Source organism: Polypterus senegalus, chromosome 1, assembly GCF_016835505.1.
Source record: "Polypterus senegalus isolate Bchr_013 chromosome 1, ASM1683550v1, whole genome shotgun sequence".
In the NCBI taxonomy this organism is placed as follows: Eukaryota; Metazoa; Chordata; class Cladistia; order Polypteriformes; family Polypteridae; genus Polypterus; species Polypterus senegalus.
The window spans coordinates 309,350,707-309,377,246 of NC_053154.1; the positions used below are offsets into that span (position 1 = coordinate 309,350,707).

At 41.1% G+C, this 26,540-nt stretch overlaps 1 protein-coding gene across 3 annotated transcripts; it reads left to right on the forward strand.

Annotated features, from left to right (window-relative positions):
* The first annotated feature begins 3,180 nt into the window (after positions 1–3,180).
* LOC120514821 lies at positions 3,181–26,540 on the forward strand. 3 transcript variants are annotated; one of them, XM_039735422.1, is made up of 7 exons: positions 3,181–3,329; positions 11,184–11,525; positions 14,779–14,811; positions 15,141–15,257; positions 15,358–15,377; positions 19,252–19,290; positions 25,214–26,540. In XM_039735422.1, the coding sequence occupies exons 1-7, from the start codon at positions 3,239–3,241 to the stop codon at positions 25,289–25,291; spliced, it is 720 nt and encodes a 239-aa protein (XP_039591356.1). In that variant the 5' UTR covers positions 3,181–3,238; the 3' UTR covers positions 25,292–26,540. The 3 variants fall into 3 exon arrangements, with proteins under 3 accessions (XP_039591356.1, XP_039591338.1, XP_039591348.1); XM_039735404.1 differs by lacking the exon at positions 25,214–26,540 and adding an exon at positions 18,423–18,644; XM_039735414.1 differs by lacking the exons at positions 14,779–14,811; positions 25,214–26,540 and adding an exon at positions 18,423–18,644.

Sequence of the window (26,540 nt, forward strand, 5' to 3'; positions counted from 1 at the left end):
TCTAATACAATTTGCCATCCAAAGAACACCTCAGGCCTACAGTAAAGCATGGAGGGGTAAGCATCCTGTTATGGGGGATCCTCTGCAGCAGGGACTGGGACTCCTGTTAAGACAGAAGGAAAAATAATGGAGCAAAACAGTGTCAAATTCTTGAGGAAAACCTTCTGCTCTCTTCCAGACTGCTGTCAATGGGAAGAAGATTCACCTTCCAACATGACGATGACCCGAAGCACACAGCAAAGTTGACCACACAGTGGCTGAAGGAGAAAAAGGTCTTTGTGCGGCCTTGTCAGAGCCCAAACTTAAAGCCGACTGAAAATCCATGGCGTGACTTGAAGCTGTTGTCCAACAGCGGTCACCGTCCAATCTGACTGACCTTGAGCAGTTCTGTAAAGACGAGCGGGCAAATATCATACAGTCTAGGTGGGCAAAGTTGGTAGAGAAGAATCCTAACAGACTCATGGCTGGAATCAAAACAAAAGGGGGTTCCCCAAAGTACTGTCATGGAGGTGACCCTTCAATCATCTTAGTGATTTAATTTATTAATATTTTTGACTTGGCTGTTGAGTAAATGCAGCTGGAGAATATTTTTTTTGTATGTGACTTTATTTCAGGCTGCAAAGCAACAAAATGTGAATATTTCGAAGGGGGTGATTCTTCTATGCGTGGCAAGGACTTAGTCAGGGTTTATGGTTTCAACCATTGCCAGAAGAGCCACTGGCTTTGGGGCGTATGGTTTCAATTGTGCCCAAAGAGCCATTGGTTTGGACTGTATGTGACGAGGACTAATGTTGTGTTCTATTTGAAGTGGGACTTTTCAACTGGTATGCTCCCTCACATAAGTCAGATTTCCAAGTCAGAAAATCTGGGCTGGTTTGCTAAGCCCAGTTTTGTCCAACTTCGGATCATGACGTCAATCCTAAATGGAGGTATACACAGCAAACATTATTGAAAGCGATAATATTAAACTGCTTCTTAGTACTTCTGTATCTCATTAAATCAGTCAGACACACAATACTGGACGCGTCCTTATCGGTTTACCATATTACTGGAGAGTTGGGTGGGACGTCATTCGCAGCTCAGACATCCGACTTCCCTGGTAAGTGAAACGCAGCATGTGCCGGGGCTTGTGATTTTAACCATATAACTGAAAAGCCACTTGCTTGTGCCTGTGACAGGAGCGGGTGGATATCTATAACCCTGGCTTCTTATAAGGGGCTAGAAAGACATAATTTTCTTATATTTGATTTGTTTAGAATAAACTTGAGGTTTTATTTTATTTTCTGTTTTAGCCTGGAGAAATTACTTTAGTTGTTGCTCCCTCTTCTGCATATAGGTTGTTAAATGTCTTATAAACTTTATGCAGTGCATCCAGAAAGCATTCACAGCGCATCACTTTTTCCACATTTTGTTATGTTACAGCCTTATTCCAAAATGGATTAAATTCATTTTTTCCTCAGAATTCTACGCACAACACCCCATAATGACAACATGAAAAAAGTTTACTTGAGGTTTTTGCAATTTTATTAAAAATAAAAAAAAACTGAGAAATCCCATGTACATAAGTATTCACAGTCTTTGTCATGAAGCTCCAAATTGAGCTCAGGTCCATCCTGTTTCCCCTGATCATCCTTGAGATGTTTCTGCAGCTTCATTGGAGTCCACCTGTGGTAAATTCAGTTGATTGGACATGATTTGGAAAGGCACACACCTGTCTATAGAAGGTCCCACAGTTGACAGTTCATGTCAGACCACAAACCAAGCATGAAGTCAAAGGAATTGTCTGTAGACCTCTGAGACAGGTTTGTCTTGAGGCACAAATCTGTGGAAGGTTACAGAAAAGTTTCTGCTGATTTGAAGGTCCCAATGAGCGCAGTGGCCTCCATCATCCGTAAGTGGAAGAAGGGAATGGAATGGAAAAGGGCCTTAGTCAGGGAGGTGACCAAGAACCCAACGGTCACTCTGTCAGAGCTCCAGAGGTCCTCTGTGGAGAGAGGAGAACCTTCCAGAAGGACAACCATCTCTGCAGCAATCCACCAATCAGGCCTGTATGGTAGAGTGGCCAGACGGAAGCCACTCCTTAGTAAAAGGCACATGGCAGCCCGCCTGGAGTTTCACAAAAGACACCTGAAGGACTTACAGACCATGAGAAACAAAATTCTCTGGTCTGATGAGACAAAGATTGAACTCTTTGGTGTGAATGCCAGGCACCACGTTTGGAGGAAACCAGGCACCGCTCATCACCAGGCCAATACCATCCTTACAATGAAGCATGGTGGTGGCAGCATCATGCTGTGGGGATGGAACTGGGAGACTAGTCAGGATAAAGGGAAAGATGACTGCAGCAATGTACAGAGACATCCTGGATGAAAACCTGCTCCAGAGCACTCTTGACCTCAGACTGGGGCGACGGTTCATCTTTCAGCAGGACAACGACCCTAAGCTGCACAGCCAAGATATCAAAGGAGTGGCTTCAGGACAACTCTGTGAATGTCCTTGAGTGGCCCAGCCAGAGCCCAGACTTTAATCCGATTGAACATCTCTGGAGAGATCTTAAAATGGCTGTGCACCGACGCTTCCCATCCAACCTGATGGAGCTTGAGAGGTGCTGCAAAGAGGAATGGGCGAAACTGGCCAAGGATAGGTGTGCCAAGCTTGTGGCATCAAATTCAAAAAGACTTGAGGCTGGAATTGCTGCCAAAGGTGCATCGACAAAGTATTGAGCAAAGGCTGTGAATACTTATGTATGTGTGATTTCTCAGTTTTTTTATTTTTAATAAATTTGCAAAAACCTCAAGTAAACTTTTTTCACGTTGTCATTATGTGGTGTTGTGTGTAGAATTCTGAGGAAAAAAATGAATTTAATCCATTTTGGAATAAGGCTGTAACATAACGAAACGTGGAAAAGGTGATGCGCTGTGAATACTTTCCGGATGCACTGTACAATTTTTTTCTTTTCAGTTATGTTATTTTTATGATTTATAAATTACACCGGATATAGCTGGGTTCTGTGCTCTAAATAGTTAGAACAAGGTGTGACACAAAAATCCCCCCACCCCCCCAAACACCACCCACCACCCCTCCAGCGTCATTCTAATCAAGGACCCATCTTGGTCTCAGTGGCTCGCAGGCGCTTCCGTTCCCTAAGCCGTATGTTTGAGTCGCTTTGACCGCAATGATCTGCTTGACTCAACTGCTTTTTTAATTTCATTTCTGGTATTATTAAGTCCAGAGCTTAATGAGCCGCTATAATAATCAAGTGAAAGGAATTTCTGATGAAGGTGTGAGGCTGCATGGCAATTCCTGCATGGAGCTGCTCGTAGTTTACTGTAAGTTGAGTGGGCATCAGACCCCTGGATTTCAATGTTACTCGACTTGTCTGTTACCCTGATCGTTTATTTCTCGGTCGTCTTTTGTCAGTTTGTTTAATTTGATTTCGAACGAATTTTATATTTTGACTGATAAAACTAAAGGCTTTCATAAAGAACGGTAGTGACGAGTAGTTGAAACGGTCATTGATAAATATTCGGTTTTTATCCATCCTGCTTGGTTGTGGTTCAAAACAGGCGGTGAGACTTAATAGCGTGCGAATGGAAAATCCCTCCGTTTACGAAATGAAATAACGCAGCGAATAACGAGACTGTAGTTTGTGCAACGACGCACCGTTAAACTTACTTATGTGTTCGGAAATGTAATTTCATCGTTTTATTTTGTCTCAAGTACGTTAAATGTAATTACTGAGTACCTGTGGTGTTACGCAACACAAAGCCTGCACCGGGGGGATTGGTCTTTAATCCCACAGCTCAACACGTCCATAACCACAGCAAAGGTCTGCTATCTTTGCTATCTGACTGTCATTCCAAATTATATTCAGAGCACATTTTATGTATTTTTTTTCACTCATTCCTTTCCACGTTTGGAAGTAAAGTTGCTTCTTCCTGACATACAAGCATCAGACCACCAACTGAAAATCCAACTTTAATTTACACATTTTTCATCTGCTGTAAGAGACTTAAATTGGCCTCTTTTTTTGGTTTCTTATAGTGGTTAGCATAGCTGCCTTACAAAACTATTCACATTTTTTAAGACTTTACGTGCAATACTTGGGACTTTTTGGAGGGCACATGATGTTAATTTTGAGATAAAGTGACTGTGTACTGGAAAGCCAGGTAGATAACCAGATCTTTAACCAGACAACGCCATCCATCAATCCACACATCCATCCACCGTGCTAGTTCAGGAATGGGATGCTGGATGCCATTCCAGTAACCATCAGGTACAAGACAGGAACAACACGAGGGCAGTGTGCCAGGGTGAACTCTTACTCACACACACACACACACAGCCAGAGTCTATTGAGATGGGTCATCTTCAATCCACCTAACTGGCATGTCTTTGGACTGAGGGAGGGAATCAGAGTACCATGGAGGAAACCCACACGGACACAAGAAGAACATGCAAACGCCACACAGGCAGCACCTGGGATGTGAATCTCAGCCTCTTTGTTTTGAGACTGCAGCCCTTTACCAGAGCCGTCCCATATCACCTGGAATCACCAGCTGCTGGCATTCAGCATAAAAGTGTGCCTTTGTGGCATCTTCATGGGCACCACTATGTGGGCACGGCACCTAATCAATGCTGGTGACTTCTTCAACACCTTGAAAAGCACTTAATCAGCCCGAGCATTTCCAATATATCATCTGTTCTGTCTTTCCTTACTCACCAAGACAGTTTTTTATGCCAAAAACACGCACAGCGTTTAGGTAACAAAAATAAACATTTATTTCTCTCAGACCTCAGAGATGCTTACTCTTCCATTTTCTTATTTCTTCACCACGATAAGCACCCAGGATGCATTGTACATAAAAAAAAAAGTTTCCATTCCACTTTTCAGACCAATCACAAAATGAACATTTGCATTCTGGGGTTCTGTGCTCAGACACCACATCATCCATTAGTCTTCAAAGAGCATTATGTGTTCAATAATCTTATTTCAATTATTTATTCTTATGTAATAATCTTCAGTTATATACTAAACTAGCCGTCCCCTGCGGCTCCGCCCGTGAAATAGTGAAACAGGACAAACTTTAAAGATTAATAAACAAACAGGTATCGCTAGATAAGCGGAGGTTAGAGCAGTGTTTCCCAAACTCGGTCCTGGGGACCCCCTGTGGCTGCAGGTTTTTGTTCCCACCAGCTTCTGTTTTTAATTGAACTCCTGGACTAATTAAGTGAACTGATATTTACCAAGTTCTGTGTTTAGGGAACAATATAGAAATTAGAAAACTAAATTTGCTAAATATATATAAAATGTACCAAGCAGTTATGTGGGAATAATGTTTATTTTTTTTTTCTTTTTAACAGTATTTTCATCTTGATTTTCATTTTACTTTTCCAGGTGTTCTAATTGTTTAATTAATCCATTTTTTACTAATTAGTGGATATGACTCTAAAGTAGTTGCAGCCTTTGTTTATTCTGTGTTGTCTGCTGTACTCATTTTAAATTGTCATTATTAAGATACAACGAAGGAGGAAAAACTGCACAGAGAAAGGGCAAAATATAATGAAATCAACAAAAGAGAGTTAAGCATTTCAGTCTATAGCAAAAGCAGAAATATTTGTATTTCTAAATGTCGTATAAATGGAATGAATCATGCTACTATGCTTTTCTAAATGTAAAATAAAATAAAAAATAATACCAGCTAATTAAATGAGCTCACTGCCATCAGGTGTTGTCACTGATTAGGAATCTAGTTGGAGCAAAAACCTGCAGCCACAGGGGGTCCCCAGGACCGAGTTTGGGAAACACTGGGCTAGACCGACTCGAACGGAAGCTGATGCATGAGTGAGGAGGGCCCTGCCCGGCTTCCCCATAGACATATATAGATAGACGCCGCATTCACAGTGTTTCCCAGTTGACATGAAAAGTCAGCGCGTCTGCCATATTGCGAGTGGCAAAAGTGCCATTTAAACTAATACAGGTAGATGTGTGAAACCGAGTTTTCTGATGAAAAAACAATAACGTTTAAAACAGTATCGTTTACATACAACAGATTTTGGCGAATCGTTTACATGCAATTATATATCCATTTATACACTAATAATGGCAATTATTAAATAATAAATAATTCCTCCCATATAAGTAACATTTCTTGGATTGCCTTCTTCCATCACCCTGTTCTTACGGAACACAGTACTGAAGTATCGGTTAATGCCCGAGTCACCTCACGTATAGATTACTGTAATGCTATTCTATCTGGCATCCCACAAAACATATCCATCGCTTACAACTTCTTCAAAATCCTGCTGCCAGGATAATAACCTCCTGTTCTAAATCCACTGAACATATTATACCTACTCTCTCTCAGCTTCACTGGCTCCCTGTTAACTACAGAATACAATACTAAATACCGCTCTGAACATTTAAAGCTCTTCACAACCTCACTGATCTCCTCCAGACTGACACTCCTCTCGCTCACTCTGATCTTGTGATTTGAGAGTATTCTGTCTGGCAATATGGTGCAGCCTTAGTTTGTGAAAGACAGACACAACTAAAGACATGAGCATAAAATGATGGTTGTCAATTTCAAACTGTGTTTCCTCGATGTGCTCCTTGAGAAAAAACTCATCATCTGAACCAATCTCAGCCCGAACAAACTGACTGATCAAAGATACACTGACAGCTTGCCCTAATGTCGACTGTCGGATAACACGCTCAGCTACTTTGACCACCTTGACTGGGCCCTCAGAACGAATCATCAAACCTCCTTTGTTTTTTAATGTGAGCGAGTGGTAGCTTTGATCATATGATGCCGGTACAGCATCTCTTACCAAACTAGCATGGCACACGTCACAGGACAGCTTTCTCAAAATCCTATCTAAGGGCTACCTGACCTCCCACTGCTTCCTGAGGTGGATTTTTTTGGGAAACCTTCAAAGTTTGAGAAATGTTAACAGCTAGCAACAATCTACATAGTTAGGGTCTAAATACATTTAGCCAAAACGTTGTTTGGAGGCTCACTTGAGCACATAAATGCATAGCTTTGCTAGCTTAGCCTGACGTAGCTAAAGTTAAGATTATAAAACGGGATTTTTCTAATGGCCAAATATTACCAAAACAATTGTTCAGCCTTACCTATGAAATGTAATCCCCTGGGATCTCGTTTGGAGTGTACAGTGGTTTGTACAATCCTAAGCAGCAAATTCTTGAGGCATCTTTATCCATTACTTCACTCCACAGCAGTGCCACTCACAATATGGCGGCGACGTTGACGTACAAGCTGCTGGTCATGCGGCGTCTAGTAATTCTATGTCTATGGGCTTCCCACTCCTGACATCACGCTTCCCACTCCCTTTGGCCTCTGTCTGGGATTAGCAGGAATTTACATCGCTCCTGTAAGTGATCTCTGATTCTTAGCGCGATGAGAAAAGTCGAAAAATCACCAGGAATGTTCCGTTAAGTAGTTCTCTTATTCGCTAGCTAATCAGAGGCCAGGTACACGCCCCGAGGCAGACGTGTTAGTGAGGAGGGCCCTGCCCCGCTGCGTGTCAATTGGATTCACGCAAATAAATCAGTACCACAAGCGAACTATGATACATAGCGCAATGAGAAAAAATCAACCGGAGTACTCAAGCAATTTCTAGAAATTTATAGAAAAAAAACGATTTAAATCCGTTAAGTAGTTCTCTCATGAAAAGCGGATAGACAGACAGATGTTGGATTTTATGTACAGTGTACAGAGATTATTTTTTGCCTTTCAAACAAGCTGCTGTGACTGTTGCTGCATTCATATTTTTTGCATGCTGAGTGCAAGAAAAGCAGCACTGATGGCGTTTGGCCTCCTAAGAACAGATTCAGGAAACACTGATTGATTGATAGAAATGCTGTAGGGGCCGTCTGGTGGTCCTGATCAGCGGCAAAGAAACCATCACAAGAAGAGGTATTCTGAAATGAACGTTTAATCATTATAACATGAAAAGAGTCATTTCTGTTCAGGAAGGAAGAACATTTAAAGTTAGTTCACTTCAGAATATTCTAACTACATTACTGAAACAAAATAAAAATAACTGTATTTCATAGTGGGCGGCACGGTTGCGCAGTGGTAGCACTGCCGCCATGCAGTTAGGAGACTCCGGTCCGCTTCCCGGGTCCTCCCTGTGTGGAGTTTGCATGTTCTCCCCATGTCTGCGTGGGTTTCCTCCGAGTACTGCAGTTTCCTCCCACAGTCCAAAGACATGCAGGTTAGGTGGATTGGTGATTCTAACTTGTCCTTGGTGTGTGGGTGTGTGTGTCCTGTGGTGGGTTGGTGCCCTGCCTGCCCTGCCTTGTGCCCTGTGTTGGCTGGGATTGGCTCCAGCAGACCCCCGTGACCCTGTGTTCGGATTCAATGGGTTGAAAAATGGATGGATGGATGGTATTTCATATTGTGTAATTAGACGTCTATGCATTTCATTAATATATTTCATGAGGTTTATCAGTTCACTTTGCAATTGTAGTACCTGATCAAAAGTTTTACTATTTATCTTTAAGTTGTTGTGAAGCACTCAGAGTCAATGTTAGGGCTAAGATGTTATAAGAAACGTGCGTTGTGAACTCAGGTTACTTCGTAGGCGACTAATGTAACACAATACTTATTTTATTGAAGCAATAATACCTGCGTTAAATAAAAAATAAATAAAGAACTACGTTGATAAAGAAAATTGCTCCCCCCATTAAAATAAATAAATAAATAAAAGTTTTGGGTATATATTTATTATATAGTAAATTTAGATGGGCCAGTTTATCACAGCAGCAGCATGAGGTGTAAGGCAAGAAGCAAACATAGTGAACGGCAATGCAGGGCAGAACTCAAACGCATAGCCAACCAGAAAAGAGTGCGCGGCATGCAGTCTGGTAACAGAACAATATTAATAAAGTGCCCCTCTACTTTTAATCCAGCTATTTGTTATAAATATGTTGAAACAGCATGATGAGGTGACATTCATATACAGTAAATCATCGGTGGCTCAGGTCGGGGATGTACAAAGCGGATACATGTGATTTACCTCACAGCAGTTTCAGAAAGGTTCACATGGGACGTGCACTTAATAACAAGTGCTGGCTAGTCAAACGTGCGGTTCTTCTTACAACAGAAAAAGTAGCACATTGTTTGTAACTCATTAGGTTTTATAGTCATTAACTGTTAACAGAGTTTGTTACATTACACATCACTAACTAAAAAAGTAACAGAGCCATCTTAACGCAAAGGCATGCTGGGCAGTTGCCCGGGCCCCACGAGCATAAGGGCCCCATGCTAAGCTAATCACATGTATGTTGTGACTTCCATCCATCCATCCATCCATCCATCCATCCATCCATCCATCCATCATCTAACCCGCTATATCCTAACTACAGGGTCACAGGGGTCTGCTGGAGCCAATCCCAGCCAACACAGGGCGCAAGACAGGAAACAAACCCCGGGCAGGGCGCCAGCCCAACGCAGGGCACACACACACCAAGCATACACTAGGGACAATTTAGAATTGCCAATGCACCTAACCTGTATGTCTTTGGACTGTGGGAGGAAACTGGAGTACCCGGGTCTCCTAACACCAAGGCAGCAGCGGTACCACTGCGCCACTGTGCCACCCATGTTGTGACTTGCTGTCAATAAATAAATACAATGCTATACTAAACTATAAATATTTGTTATTGTGTTACAAGTGGACATTGGCATTCAACTCTGATTTAGTATCACGATCACCTCTGCCACCTCACGTACACGTCTGTGTTCGGATCTCGCCCACTACATAACGTAAAAGTGGACATGTTAACGTAACTTCAACTCAATTCTTTGCAAAGAAAATTCACAAATGTTTGTGTTGAACACTTGATTCATAATAAATAGTTCATAGTGATTTCATGCTATGCCATCTACCGTCTGTATGGTTTACCAATTGAGTATCATTAATATGTTGAAATTTTATGTGTTTTTCAAGGCTCATGTTTTATTGTTCAAATGTTTGTGTTGATTCATCTTTTCTGTACTGCATGTTTTTGAATGATTATGTTGAAAGTACCAATACAATAAATATACAGTACATGTATATTTCATCGACCATTTACCTTTTTATCCCTATGAATGGTTGTGTAGGTAGGGGCCCCAATGCACTGCTTTGCTGGTGGCCTATAATGCTGTTAAGATGGCCCTGCTAAGTAATGTTCCCCAACACTACTTTGAAGTACACTTTCTGGGTGAAATGAGGCCATAGAAGTAAATAATGTTGGATTCCATACTTTGGTTCACATTCTGTTTTGGTCCTTAGTAATCTTAGCAGTCGTAATATTCATATTTTTTGATGTACAGGGTCCAGTGAGGTTCTTCCTTGTATGAGTGACCATCAAGCAGTATGTCTCCACTCTCCAGCACCATGTTAAATGAGAATATACAGTATTAATAGATACATTTGAAAGGCACTATATAATAATGAGAGATACTGTAGATATTAAAGGCATTATACAACAAATACAGATAACAGTATATAACAAAGATAAATAGATACTGTATGAAAGTCACTATGTAACAGTGATAGACGAACACCAACGAATACCTTAAAGAAGAGCTGGTGGGAATTTTCATTCTTCATTTCCTGTCCCTTGCACTCCTTTTTATTTCTTTAGAACATTAATAGAATCTCGACAGGAACAGGCCATTCAGCCCAACAAAGCTTGCCAGTCCTATCTACTTATTTCTTCCACAAAAACATCAAGTCCAGTTTTAAAAGTCCTTAACGTCTTATTGTCTACCACACTACTTGGTCGTTTATTCTAAGTGTCTACCATTCTTTGTGTAAAGAGAAACTTTTAACGTTTGTGTGAAATTTCCCCTTAACAAGTTTCCAACAGCGCCCCCATGTTCTTGATGCACTCATTTTAAAGTTACCATCTTCATCCACTGTACCTTCAGAATTTTAAACACTTCACTCAAGTCTCCTCTTAATCTTCTCTTGCTTAAACTATAAAGGCTCAGCTCTTTTAATCTTTCTTCATAACTCAGCCCCTGCAATCAGCCTAGTCGTTCTTCTCTGGACCTTTTCTTGTGCTGCTTTGTCCTTTTTGTAGCCTGGAGACCCAAACTGCACCCAGGACTCCAGATGAGGCCTCACCAGTGTGTCATAAAGCTTTCAGTTCTCTCTCTTTGCAGATTGCCTCCTCTTTTGGATTGTTGCTGTTATTTGTCCTGAGGTGCCAATGGCCTCTGGCTCAGATCTGTCGGTGTCCTGTAATCACCAATCCTACCAACTCTACTGGTTCAGACAGCAGCACCCTGGAGAGGTCCCAGTGCCCCTTCTACACACCTATGGACCGGGAGACGACTCGGCCTTCCGCTACCCCGGGACCTCAGACAGAGTCTCAGTGACATCAGAGGGCACGCTGGTCATTAGGAATGCGAGTGAGGAGGACGAGAACTTTTACTATTACTGTGCGGCGAAAGACCAAGCAGGCGAGATCTTATTTAGAAACGTTAGTAAACCTAAACGGAAAGGTAAGGCTTGTGTTTCATTTATGATGTTTCTTTTAAATTTTAACTTTCATCTGAGCTCTGAAAGGGGTTATGAATATGACATCTGGGCCATCCTTGCTTGTAATGCATTTCTAGTCATGTTAAGTGTAATTTGATACTAACTTACCTACAACTTTAAATTGGAGTGAGTGTGCCCAGTAGAGTACTAGTGTCCCATTCAGGACTGATTCCCACCCTCTGCTAAAGGACGAACTGTAGGACTGTAAAGGATTTCGGTGTTCACTGCACATTTCTAGTCAGAATGCTAGTAGAGAATTCAGAGAACTCCACACAGCAGCCATTTAATGAGGTTTTACAGGACATTACAGAGCAGCAGGATGTGGATTTCTGCACACACACCACTAATCCACACACAGACATGACTACTCATTGTCACTCACGTGCGCATGGGAGACTAAAAGACAGTAATTCCTCGCCAGAGGAAAAAACGGTCACGGGAAATTCCACTTGGGTTTGATGACGTCACTTCCGGGTCTAGTATCAAGATGACATTTCCGGTTCCTGCCGACTACTCCATTGTGAAATGATTCAGCAAACAGAGGAAAGTGGTTTGGGGGCAGTCACCTGTATACTTGAATTTGGCTGCCAAATAGTTGCAAAGGTGCTTCAAGTTGGTACATTTTAGTACATAGCACAAGAACAAACAATATCTCACACATGGTGGTTATATATGTGGCAGACGGGAAATGATGTCATCAGGTAGGAGCCAGAAGTGACGTCCTCGGGGCCAGAACCGGAATTGACGTCCTCTGTTTAATTAACAGCAAGTACCAGTTTCTCATTAAGAAAGTGATTGTAGTGAAATTGGCTGGAGTTTGATGTTCCAATTTAGTTGGTCATCTGTTGGGCTCGTTTCACGTCTTATTTCTGTTTGGCTGCCATTTCATAAAGAAAAGAATCAATTCAGAGCACTGAATCCTTAAACACAGGGCTATTAAAATGAAGGGTAAAGGATTTAATTAGCAGTGAAAACTGATCACTGATTAGGAGAAGGGTTAGAATGAAAACCTGCAGCCACTGCGGCCCTCCGGGCCCCGGATTTCAACACCCCTGTTTTACACCGATCTCACTTGATAGGAGCCGGAGGTCAGTTTGACACACCTAATCTGCTCTCCTCCTACTGCATTTTTTTTTGTAATTGCATTTAATGTGGGTTACGTAATCACGAGTGATTGTTGACAGTTTTGTGAGGTTTGTGAACTGTGCCTCACTCTGTTTTCTGTTTGATCGTGTCACCTTCTGAATGCAGACAGTTTTGCTTTGGTGCAGGGCTGTGTTTGGTGTCACCCACTGCAATTGGGTCCCAATCCAGGCGGTTCATCGTGTGGTGGGTGCAGCAATGTGTTGTCAGCGTACGCTCTCAATCTCTCTCTCTCTCTTTGTGTCTCATTTGAATGCTGCACCTTATTTAAGGAAACTGCTTTAAACTATTCAGAAGCTCAGAAGGGAGTTGGGTCTGCTAGACTACAACACTTCCCTGTTCAACAGGATCCTGGATCTCCTGACAGGGTGACCCCAGACATACCATGTCGGAAATGCCATCTCCAGCACCATCATGCTGAGCACTGGTTTCCCCCCAGGGCTATGTACTCAGCCCAAAACGTTTTATTTTTGTTTTGCTTTATTTGAAAATTGAAAAAAGTCTCTCAAAATGACTTGTGTTACATGTTCTAGTACACATTCAAATGGAGTATCATAAATTGCTTAAGTAGATCAGAAAACAATAAAGAAAAACTACAGACAGGAATGTACATAAAATGAAATCTCAGTTTGAAAAATATTCACATGGTTCTGCTGACACAGAGATATCTGCCCTTGTGGAAGTAAAGAAAACAGTATGAGAACTCAAAAAGCATCTACTGTACACGGCACGATAAAAAGTAACACTTTACAAACATATGTCCTGAAAGAAGATCAAATTGCAGTAACAAGGTTCACACTGTCACACAGTCATCACTTTCTGTTTTGTCAAATGTTATGATAAGATGGTGGGGTTCAGCTTTCATAAGGTGATGATGTTCCTTTCATGGTTTAAATCATTCATTCTTAAATTGGCTATATGGATAATTAGTGTCTCAAACAAGGCTATATATCTTTCATCACTGTTTTGTCTTGGTACGGTAATATATTACTCTACTTTCCCCTTTTGTATTATTAATATGTAGCCTTTGTCAGAAACCCTCAAATCTCACAGACTTACCACTGTTTATAAGGTATTGTACCATATTACTTCTCCTCACCTTCCCTTCTACGTTTATAACCTCAGTCAATTAGGTGTAGTAAAAGACAAGCAGGAGTTAAGTTACACTTTAAATAATGTGGTATAGATAGATAGATAGATAGATAGATAGATAGATAGATAGATAGATACAGTAGATAGATAGATAGATAGATAGATAGATAGATAGATAGATAGATAGATAGATAGATAGATAGATACTTTATTAATCCCAAGGGGAAATTCACATACTCAAGCAGCAGCATACTGATAAAAATTATATTAATTAAATAGTGATAAAAATGCAGCGCAAGTTAAAAAATGCAGGGTGGAGAATGCAAGGCATAATAACTTTATATAATGTTAACGTTTACCCACACTCCCTAAAGGGTGAAATTGAAGAGTCGCATAGTGTTGGGGAGGAACGATCTCCTCTGTCTTTGGGGCGATTGATTGGTAGATATGAAATGCATTACTTAATCGATAGAAAAGTTGCTGTACGATGCAGCAAGAGATTATAAAGCCACTCTATTGCAGAGTGAAAGGTAGATATCCATGGCACTATATGATGGATGGAAAAGGCCGCAGTAAACTGAGAGAAACATGTGAAAGGTGCTATACAGTATAAAAGGAAAGGCACTATATACTAGATAGATAGTTAAGAGGGGCACAATTGTAATTGGAAGAAGACATGACAATGGAAGCAGTGTCAAGGCCAGAAGAGACGGTGGTTTGATCTGGCAGACCATCATTCAGATAAGCAGCTTCACCATCAGCCATGGTGCTGTGCCTACAAGAAGACAAACCCACAAGGACCACAATGTCACCATCTTAGCACAAGCAGTCCTTTTAAGAAAAGTAAGCTAACGCAAAAGCAATAAAAATGAGTACAAATTCAGGGCATCACCACAAAGGTACTATAAAATAGATAGAAACTACTGAGTTTGTCAGTCCTTCTTTGGGTCTAAAAGTAGTAAATGTGTCTCTTATTTTCAGATACCACAATGGATGCTGACCCCAACATCAGAGGTGACTCCATTTTTATGTTGTCTTTCAGACCTTTAGTCCTTCCGTGTGATGATATCTGACATTCCAGGATTGAGATGAGACCTGCACAACCCACATCCTGACTGCACCAACTCCCAAACATGGAACCCTAGCAGATTTTCCAAAAGCTCACTTTACCAGACAACTTTCCTTAAGTTCAGAGTAGAGATCTTTAATTTAAAAGACAAAAAAAGCCCGTGGAGTGGCTGGACACCATTTGAATGAATGTATTGTACTAGCATTGTCCTGTACTGTGAGAGGTGCTATATTCCATCCCCAGGTTCTGAATGTTGATTTCCCTTTCATTTCAGCCTTACCTGAGAGATGCAGCTGCACACTGCCAGTCATGGTTTCCATTGCACTAGGTCTTCTTCTTTTGATGCTCAGCCATGCCCTTATTTATACAGCATACGTCCTGAAGAGTAAAGGTATGTTGGTGCAGACCACCACCATCTTCATGAAGGTTAAAAGTCTACAAGTTAAGTGCAGTTGGACACTGATGATAATATGTTTAATGTCTCCTAACAGATAGTAAGAAACAGCTGGAGGTGAGTAGTAACAGTTCACTGTGGCAAGTCAACCTGCATTTGATATAGTACCATTAATAGTGAGGGTACATGAATGAAGAGCATAAATCTGGGAGTCACCGTGGCTGCATTCCTTCCTGGATATTCTGTTCACTAATACCAGAGGATCACCATTTTAAAGTGGCTGAGTAGTTGCTGATCTTTTACTGTCACAACTTCATTTCTGCTTTACCTCGTTTGCTCTCAGAGCTTCTTCTTGTTTAATAATGGAAGAGGAACTGCTTCAGAGGCCAGACCACATGCATGGGATTGGCAGATGCAAAGACCGATCAGAATGCTTGGCATTCTGGTCCTGTGGGCAGCTCTGTATGGAGGCTACCATGACAGTCGCTGGGTTCTCTTTACAATTTGGCTGAATGTTTGTAAGATGAGAAGACCTAAACCCTCGTGCCTGGTGATGCGGCCATAAGGCAGGCTTCTTCATGCTCCTTGTCACTCCCTTTGACTTCCTGCTTTATGGATACTCTATGGTTCCTTTCAGAAGTCTGCAGACCTAAACTGATACAAAGTCATCTGCGCCACAAAGTCATCCTACTAATTTCACGGTGAAAGACTTGCACCTTTCAGATGCCATGTTACACTTTGTGGCCTTCAGATTTTATTCTTTCCATATTTTCAGCATGATAGCTCATTGCTTACTGCTGCTGCCTAATGGGTGCGGTGTCTAACACTTCAAGCCCTGGCCTGGCCAATGCGTATATACTGTTCTCTCATCATCCCTGTGTCTGAATGAGTTTTTCTCAGGTATTCTGTTTTTTTGCCACATTCTTAAGAGTAATTTATGAGTGGTGTAGGTGCTTGTCCTTACAGTGCATCCGGAAAGTATTCACAGCTCATCACTTTTTCCACATTTTTTATGTTACAGCCTTATTCCAAAATGGATTAAATTCATTTTTCTCCTCAGAATTCTAAAACAACACCCCATAATGAAAATGTGAAAAAAGTTTACTTGAGATTTTTACATATTTATTAAAAATAAAAAAGCTGAGAAAGCACATATACATAAGTATTCACAGCCTTTGCTCAATACCTTGTTGATGCACCTTTGGCAGCAATTCCAGCCTCAAGTCTTTCTGAATATGATGCCACAAGCTTGGCACACCTATGCTTGGCCAGTTTCGCCCATTCCTCTTTGCAGCACCTCTCAAGCTCCATCAGTTTGGATGGGAAGCGTCGCTGCACAGCCATTTTAAGATCTCTCCAGAGATGTTCAATCGGATTCAAGTCTGGGCTCTGGCTGGGCCACTCAAGGACATTCACAGAATTGTCCTGAAGCCACTCCTTTGATATCTTGGCTGTGTGCTTAGGGTCGTTGTCCTGGTAAAAGATGAACAGTCGCCCCAGTCTGAGGTCAACAGTGCTCTGGAGCAGGTTTTCATCCAGGATGTCTCCCAGTTCCTGCCCCCCACAGCATGATGCTGCCACCACCATGCTTCACTGTAGAGATGGTATTGGCCTGGTGATGAGCGGTGCCTGGTTTCCTCCAAACGTGATGCCTGGCATTCACACCAAAGAGTTCAATCTTTGTCTCTTTAGACCAGAGAATTTTATTTCTCATGGTCTGAGAGTCCTTCGGGTGACTTTTGGCAAACTCCAGGTGGGCTGCCATGTGCCTTTTACTAAGGGGTGGCTTCCATCTGGCCACTCTACCATACTGGCCTGATTGGTGGATCGCTGCAGAGATGGTTGTCATTCTGGAAGGTTCTCCTCTCTCCACAGAGGACCTCTGGAGCTCTGACAGAGTGACCATCGGGTTCTTGGTTACCTCCCTGACTAAGGCCCTTATCCCTCATTCGCTCAGTTTAGATGACCGGCCAGCTCTAGGAATATTCCTGGTGGTTTCGAACTTCTTCCACTTACGGATGATAGAGGCCACTGTGCTCATTGGGACCATCAAAGCAGCAGAAATTTTTCTGTAACCTTCCCCAGATTTGTGCCTCGAGACAATCCTGTCTCGGAGGTCTACAGACAATTCCTTTGACTTCATGCTTGGTTTGTGCTCTGACATGAAATGTCGACTGTGGGACCTTCTATAGACAGGTGTGTGCCTTTCCAAATCATGTCCAATCAACTGAATTGACCACAGGTGGACTCCAATTAAGCTGCAGAAACATCTCAAGGATGATCAGGGGAAACAGGATGAGCTTCATGGCAAAGGCTGTGAATACTTATGTACATGTGCTTTCTCCATTTTTTTATTTTTAATTAATTTGCAAAAACCTCAAGTAAACTTTTTTCACTTTGTCATTATGGGGTGTTGTGTGTAGAATTCTGTGGCAAAAATGAATTTAATCAATTTTTGGAATAAGGCTGTAAAATAACAAATTGTGGAAAAAGTGATGCGCTGTGAATACTTTCTGGACGCACTGTACATGACCTGGTGGCTTGTCATGGGATGGTGCCCAAAATCTCCACAGTAGGCATTTTCCATTCATGACCCTCAACTGAGTTATGTGACCTAAAGTACATCATGTTATGATGCCTTTTGCCGATTTCTGTTTCGATACCGGTACGTTTCGGTTTGCATATACATTATTGCAATTTATTTGATCTCATATCTAGTATTTAAATTCTTCGGTACTAATAATTACTTTAGATTATGTTTTATTGCATTTTATTGTTCTCTGGTCGTCGGTGTGAGTGATAATTAGTGGTTTTCAGCTGTGATTATTAGTATGATGAATTTAAAGTTATAAAGCACAGCATAGGAATTTTTCCTATTAGGACGGAACATTTCTAGTTTATCGTTAAGTTAATGGAACATTTCAATCATGTGAGGTTTTCATTATAACCTCAGTTATAATTTATTTCATTGTAAATGAGCAGTTTGATTATTGAATTGAAAATAATTGTTTCATACCTGTAATCAAAAACTTTGCTTTAGGCAGCCTAACTGCCTATATGGGTAATTTTTTGGCACTGAATGAAGTAAAATTCTATTAACAGCCACTCATGACCTCGTCCTCATTTGACCTCGTATCATTGTCGTTCATTTCATCCATTCAGCGTCTTTTTCCAAATATGGATGAAGCAAAACAGACGAGGAGAAAATGTGGGGCTCAGAAGGCTGTGTCGCAAGTGCAGTGTGAAAGATCATTCTCTGCATTGAAGAGAATCAAAAGCCACCTGAGAAGCACAATGACGCAAGAACATCTTAAGGTGTTCATGTTGATGTTGGTGGAGAAAAGTGGACATGACATTGACATTTGACATGTGCTCTAATAACATGTAAGCCGTGTTACTACATTTTTATTTTTCATTAAATTTTATTTCTTAGCATGGCGTCAAATTTTAAGTTGTGTTTAAACAACAGTGTACAGATTAAGTTTGACAACAGTTTAGATAGAGTTCATATCATAGGCTCATGGCAAGTAGTGAGCTGCCTACTCATCACACATTTTATAAATGGGCCAAGTGGGCCAAACTCGTCACCTCACTCATTGAAGGATGCCTGGGCCGGTTTTGACACCCAGTCCGCTCCTGAGCACGACCTGTACTAACACAAATTGACTTCACTTGACCTCATGCTATCCTCGCTAAAGCCAAATGAATGGAATGGCGTGGCGGTTTCTCCATTCGTAATGTACAGCACTGAAGCTGTAGAGGCCGACAAGTTGCTCTCTGGGCAGGGTGAACATGGAATATTGTGATGGATGACAAGGAAATCAAGGATCAAATGGGCTTTACAGATAGTTACATTTTTTTTCCATTCATTTTGGAATAACTGCTTGATAATATCATTTGAAAATTAGTTTGTTTTCTGGTCAAAGCTCTGTGTTGGATAAACTAGCAGGACACGACCAAAATGGCTAACATGGTCTTATTTTCATTTCAGGATGACCCTGGTACGATGGATCCAGAAGGCAATCCTCAGGTATAGATGATGGTGGTTGTCGTCACTGGGGGGGCTTCTCAGTCAGATCTAGGGGTGTGAGTTCTATGTGCTTAGGACTGCCTTTCTTGATTGGCCAAACAGCACGGCTTCTCTGTCTCTTCTGGTGTCCAAGAATCAATAACAATTCAACTTCTAATTTTACCCACCATGATACAGGGTGACACAGAAAAATGGGAACTTTTGAAAAACCCAATAAAAATAGAAGAAATCCAACAAAAAATGTTATTGACAGCAGTTGAACCAACTACAACTTGCCTTTTAAGAGACAGTAATCCAAATTATCAATGTCTGAAAAATACGTCCTGTAGATGGCGTCCTCCTGTATGTATGCATTCTTCCAATCTGCTGTTGAGGTTCCCCATTGATCGCTGCAACATCTCAGCTGGGATACCATGAATTTCGTCTTGAATTCGTTGTTTCAATTTATTCAGTGTCCTTGGCCGAGTCGTGTAGACCCGACTCTTAAGATAGCCCCACAAGAAAAAATCACAAACGGACAAATCCGGTGACCTTGAGGGCCAGGGAATGTCACTGAATCTTGAGGTGACACAGTTACCGAACAATTCTCACACAGCTGCCATTGATTGCCTTTCAATTGATTACTAAATTACTAAATGGCAAGATTGTTTACAGCTCAATGTCCCTGTTCTGCAGTGCTGCCAACTGTACATGGCTGCCACTACGCATTTCAAAAGTTCCCGTTTTTCTGTGTCATCCTGTATTTCTGCTGCTGTGAAACCTCAATGATATTCTCTACTTACTCTGTGTCCATTTGCCCATTTTCTATGTGTTAATAATTTTTCTCTTTGTTTCTGTGTCTACCATTGTTTTGTCCCTCTTTGGTATTATGGAGACTGTTATGGTTAAAAACGACCAGAATGTTCAAGCAAATTCTTGAAAAAAAAAAAGATCTAAATCCGTTAAGTAGTTCTCTCATTCGCTAGCTAAGTAGATGTAAGATACATCCCAAGGCTGAAACGTGAGTGAGGAGGGCCTCGGCCCGCTGCCTCTTTCTTCGATTTGTGGAAATAAATCGGTACTGCAAATGAACTATGATACACAGCACAATGAGAAAATTCACAAAATCAACCAGAATGTTCAAGCAAATTCTTGAAAAAAAAAAAGATCTAAATCCGTTAAGTAGTTCTCTCATCCACTAGCTAAGTAGAGGTAAGATACACGCCGAGGCTGAAACGTGAGTGAGGAGGGCCCTGTCCCTCAGCCCGCTGCCTCTCTCTTCAATTTGCGCAAATAAATCGGTACTACAAATGAACTATGATAAGCATGATGAAAGAGTTCACAAAATCAACGAGAATGTTCAAGCAAATCCTTGAAAAAAAAATGATCTAAATCCATTAAGTAGTTCTCTCATTCGTTAGCTAAGTAGATGTAAGATACACGCCGAGGCTGAAACGTGAGTGAGGAGGGCATCAGCCCGCTGCCTCTCTCTTCAATTTGCGGAAATAAATCGGTACTACAAACTTATTATGATACATAGCGCAATGAGAGAAGTCACAAAATCAACCAGAATGTTCAAGCAAATTCTTGAAAAAAAAATGATCTAAATCCGTTAAGTAGTTCTCTCATTCGCTAGCTAAGTAGATGTAAGATACACGCTGAGGCTGAAACGTGAGTGAGGAGGGCCTCGGCCCACTGCCTCTCTCTTCGATTTGCACAAATAAATTGGTAGTGCAAGCGAACTATGATAAAGCACGATGATAGAGTTCATAAAATCAACTGGAATGTTCAAGCAAATTATAGAAAAAAAGTAGTTCTTTCATAAAATGTGGACAGACATACAAATAAACAGATGCTGGATTTTATATATAGAGACATTATTTTGGTATGTATACAGTATATGTGTGTGTGCGCGTGTGAGTAGGTAACAAATAATTATTTATTAATTTATATATACAGTGGAACATCTAGATACGATCACCTCTGCATACGAGTAATTCAAGATAAGAGGGAAGTATGAGCGAAAAATTTGGATCTAAATACGAGCATTGGCTCGCGTAACGAGCCATTAGCCAGGCCTTGGTTATGCGTGACGCGTTTCCCAATCCGCCTCGACTCGGGGATTCACCCAAGCTCACTCAGTGTTCCTTGTTCTCCCGTAGCTTGAGGATCTACGTGTTTCTGCACTTGTGATTTCATTGTTTCGCTGTAGCTGTTCGCTTTATAATATTGTATCCAAAAATATCGCGGACATGCAGACGGAGAATAAGAGACAATTGCATTCAAGAGGAGAGAGAGAGAGAGGCGTGCGCACGAGTGAAAGAGATAAGGAGAAAGAGAGGCAGACAAAGTGTATCCATACTACTTGTATTGCAAGACATCGCTCGTTTTATCAAGTCAAAATTAATTAAAAAAATTAGCTCGTCTTGCAAAACACTCGTAAACCATGGTTCCACTTGTATATATTATTAGTGTTATTTGTTAGGAAAATTGATTATTATGTTGATATTTTTGGGGGTGCGGAACAGATTAACAGGATTTCCATTATTTTCAATGGGGAAGTTTGTTCTAGATACGAGAAGCTCAGTGCTGGAACAAATTAAACTTGTATCTCGAGGTTCCACTGTATCTCATAAACAATTGTCCCATTTCCATCCACAAAAGCATGCCAGCATATTTAGAATGGATAATTAAGATGTTTCGTTACTGAATCACAAGCAGATGAGAATTGTTCAAATTGTAACGATTCATTTGCAAATGAAATGAACAAGACTGGTTCCCAGGTAGTGATTTGTTTGTGAATCAAATGTGTTAAGACTGGTGATTCTGACAGGCCTTACACATGCACTTGTAACACCAAAATGACAACATGAAACAGGACACACATGTCTTTTAGCACCCCTCGCTGAGCTTCCCTCATTTGATTTGTCCGTGTTCATGAATTGGTTCAAAAGATTCCTTAAAAAGAACAAATTGTTCGCAAATTGCCCATCACTAGTTCAAAACCCCCATGCATATTGAAAATTGGTCCAGTACAACTTATGAAAAATGAATAAAGATAAAGGCTTTTATTGTATTCCCCTTGTATTATTTCCACTTTAGCATAACACAACTAATGTTCAGTAAAACAGTAAAATCAATCATGTTCTCTAGACCCTGCTCATAACATATGTATCATTTTAAAATGAGGCACGCTGCACATTTTGCAAGCATAGACACAGGAAAAATAAGCATCATGCATTTTAGGGCATTTTTGTTCTGATTTATCTGCACCAAAGAAAAAAAAACTCTCAAAAAGGGTTCAGGCCTCGAAAAGAAAAATCAGGCCTACACTGCAACATAAGCCTGGATTAAGAGTGTAGGCCTCACCACTCCATGCAGCCTAGACAATACAAGCAAAGAAGTGGGGTAAAGGTTTAAAAATCTAAACAGTTCACAAAATTGGGAAGAGAGAGAAACTGTAAAACCTCAGGCCCAGAAAAAACAAAGCAAAGTATTTTAAATAGTTATGGATTCATTGAGGATTTACAAGTAAACCAAAGGAAGCAAAAGTAGAAGACCAACAGAAGAAAACAAAATCAATTGAAGAGCAAAATCGTACTGCACCTTAAAGCAGAAGAAAAAGATCACTAGCAAGCAGAAATCTGAAAAACAAATGTGAAAACCCAAAAATGGATACCTTCTGTTTTTTTGTTTTTTTACAAATGTGTCTCTCATGTACACTTGCGATACTCAAGATCATAGAATGAGAGCGAGAAGTCATCAGTACAGAGCAGTTTCCAGGTAGGTGGTGTATGCGCATTGGCCACAGCCGTGTTAGTGCAGACAATGGATAGTTAAGGAGGAGGGGACCGATCCATGGTGACAATTAAACAAGTAAATAAAGAAACAAACAAATACATGAAGAAATACACAACATTAATTTATGGTCACATATGCCAAAAAAGAGCACCACAGATAAGATGTTTGCACTGAGGATGTTGATGGAAATGTATAGAGAATGCCAGAAGGAGTTGCATTGCGTCTTTGTGGACCTGGAGAAGGCATATGACAGGGTGCCTCGAGAGGAGCTGTGGTATTGTATGAGGAAGTTGGGAGTGGCAGAGAAGTATGTAAGAGTTGTACAGGATATGTATGAGGGAAGTGTGACCGTGGTGAGGTCTGCGGTATGAGTGACAGATGCATTCAAGGTGGAGGTAGGATTACATCAGGGATCGGCTCTGATCCCTTTCTTATTTGCAATGCTGATGGACAGGTTGACAGACAAGATTAGACAGGAGTCCCCGTGGACTGTAATGTTTGCTGATGACATTGTGATCTGTAGATAGTAGGGAGCAGGTTGAGGAGATCCTGGAGAGCTGGAGATATGCTCTAGAGAGAAGAGGAATGAAGGAACAAGACAGAATACATTTGTGTAAATGAGAGAAAGGTCAGTGGAATGGTGAGGATGTAGGGAGAACAGAAGGCAAAGGTGGATGAGTTTAAATACTTGGGATCAAAATGTACAAAGTAATGGGGAGTGTGGAAGAGAGGTGAAGAAGAGAGTGCAGGCAGGGTGGAATGGGTGGAGAAGGGTGTCAGGAGTGATTTGTGACAGACGGGTATCAGCAAGAGTGAAATGGAAGGTCTACAGGATGGTAGTGAGACCAGCTATTTTATATGGGCTGGAGATGGTGGCACTGACCAGAAAACAGGAGACAGACCTGGAGGTGGCAGAGTTAAAGATGCTGAGATTTGTATTGGCTGTGATGAGGATGGACAGGATTAGAAATGAGGACATTAGAGGGTCAGCTCAAGTTGGACGGTTGGGAGACAAAGTAAGAGAGGCGAGATTGCGTTGGTTTGGACATGTGCAGAGGAGAGATGCTGAGTATATTGGGAGAAGGATGCTAAGGATAGAGCTGCCAGGGAAGAGGAAAAGAGGAATGCCTAAGAGAAGGTTTATGGATGTGGTGAGGGAGGACATACAGGTGATGAATGTGACAGAACAAGATGCAGAGGACAGAAAGATATGGAAGAAGATGATCTGCTGTGCCGACTCCTAATGGGAGAAGCCAAAAGAAGATTTTATTATGTTTTTATTTTTACATATCACATTATACATCTATTTAACTTTAATCAGAAACACTGCTCCATATCTAGCAGTCACATCGATATTAATGTCCCACTCTGCATTGTCCTTAGCTGGACTGGTATCACTTCCTATGTTGATTCCTGATTTTTATCCTGGCATTCCCATGATCCTCTGGTGGATGAATTGAGTGCAAAAAATTGATTGATGCCTACTCCTGATGGGCCTCACTGCTGATCCTCTCTGTCAGTTATGCGACCGTTGGTTTACCTGGCACTTTTCTCTTCGTGTTCTGCCGCTGTGCCCCCAAACTCCTGCCTTTTCGTTTTGGACACACTTATGTCACCGACTGTCTTCTTTTCTTTCCTGCAGTATTCCTTTGTTACTTCAAATGTTTCTTCTTTTAGGCCTTTCTAGGCTTCCACTTGGACTCTCTGAATTCATGTTATTCTGTCTGGGTACCAAAACTCATTATCGCCTCCCACTAGAAGAACCCTGAATGTGTCACTATTGACAACTGGCAGTCCTCCATTTACTGTACAACTTAATACATTTGGAGTTGTCTGTGGTGTGGATTAACGGTGTTTACAGTAATGCAATTGAATCCTGATCTGCTGTGACTCAATTGTTTAATTTTTTTTTTAAATAGTCACTTGGCTCAGGCTTGGGTTACATTGTATGTTATGTCCGTTTATTCCTGTCAATTTGATTTTGCTTAATAAAAAGTTGATCATAATAAAGAAAAAAGAAAACTGATTGATTGAAAACAATAAAGTACAGAATAAAGTATGGGCAATTTATATAGGCAGGAAGGCAGTGAACTACTGGCTGTGCCATTATTCTAAATCTCATCATCTTGATTTTGTTTTATAGCTGCTGTCTTGTAAAGACGCTGAAGATTATGATGTGCGCTCCAAAGAGGCAGATATGGGGAAGAAAGGTGACCAGTAAGATGAAACAAAAGAGAGCTGCACAGACGAGTGGAAGAAGAGTCCAGTGAGCAAACTGAGTAGAAGGGAAATCTGGGCTCAGTTTCCAGTGTGTACCATTACTTACTTAACAGTCACTATAAGAAATAAGCAAATGTATATAGTGAATGGGTGTGTGTTTATGAAATCTCTCGTATTTAACCATTCCCTTTATTTTCCTTGTTTTTCATTAAGAGGCTACAGAGCCTCCAGGCTTCCTATCTTATCTACTGAATTCTGCATGTGCTCTTCTTATTTAATTTCCCCCTAAATGGCTCTTCACGCCTTGTTGCTTTTTGGCATTTGAGCCCTGCTCTATTCTCAGCTAGGATGCCTAATCTGTGAAGTCTGTATGTTCTCCTCTTGTCCTCTTTGGTTTCCACTAGAAGTTCAAAAGACATACCATTGGCTGGCTTTGATGTAAACCTGTGAACGGGGCCAGGGCCACCATTAAGGTGAATTAGGCATCTGCCAAGGCTGCAGAGCATAAGGGGGTGAAAAACACAGCCGTACAGGTTAGACTTCAGTGTCATTTTTCGATAGACATCTGCAGTGGTATGTATTTATATTTATTTATAAACCAAACATTCAAAAATAATAAAATAAAATAAAATGTGACAGGGTGAGAAAGGTATACATTCCCGATTTATATTACAGATATGGCAGCTACCATTCAAAACATTTTAAAGGCTTTGTGTCTCCGTCTTCTTATCTTTTCTGTGCAATCAGATTGCACAGATGTCTTGTCCGTCTGTCCCGCCTGGTCCACTGTGTACCTGATGTTTTGTTTGTCCTACAAATACTGCTAAACACTTCCAGTTTCAGAGGCAACTGGTGAACGTCGTTTCTTACAGTTGAAACTTATCAAAATTTACTTGCACCCAACAGTGTTGCAAAACAGACTTCAGTTAAATTTGACCTATAGCTTCCACACTGGATTTGAAGGTTTTAGTGAAAAAGCTTGCAAAGCAGAAGACAAAAAAAAAAAATTCGGATTATTTTATCGGGCAGGATGGTGGCGCTGTTGTAGTGCTGCTGCCTTGCAGTAAGGAGACTCGGGTTTGCTTCCCAGGTCCTCTCTGCGTGGAGTTTGCATGTTCTCCTCATGTCTGCATGGGTTTCCTCTAGGTACTCTGATTTCCTCTCAAAGTCCAAAGACTATGCAGTTTAGGTCCATTGGTGTTTCTAAATTGTCCCAAGTGTGTGTGCTTGGTGGGTGGGTGTGTGTGTGC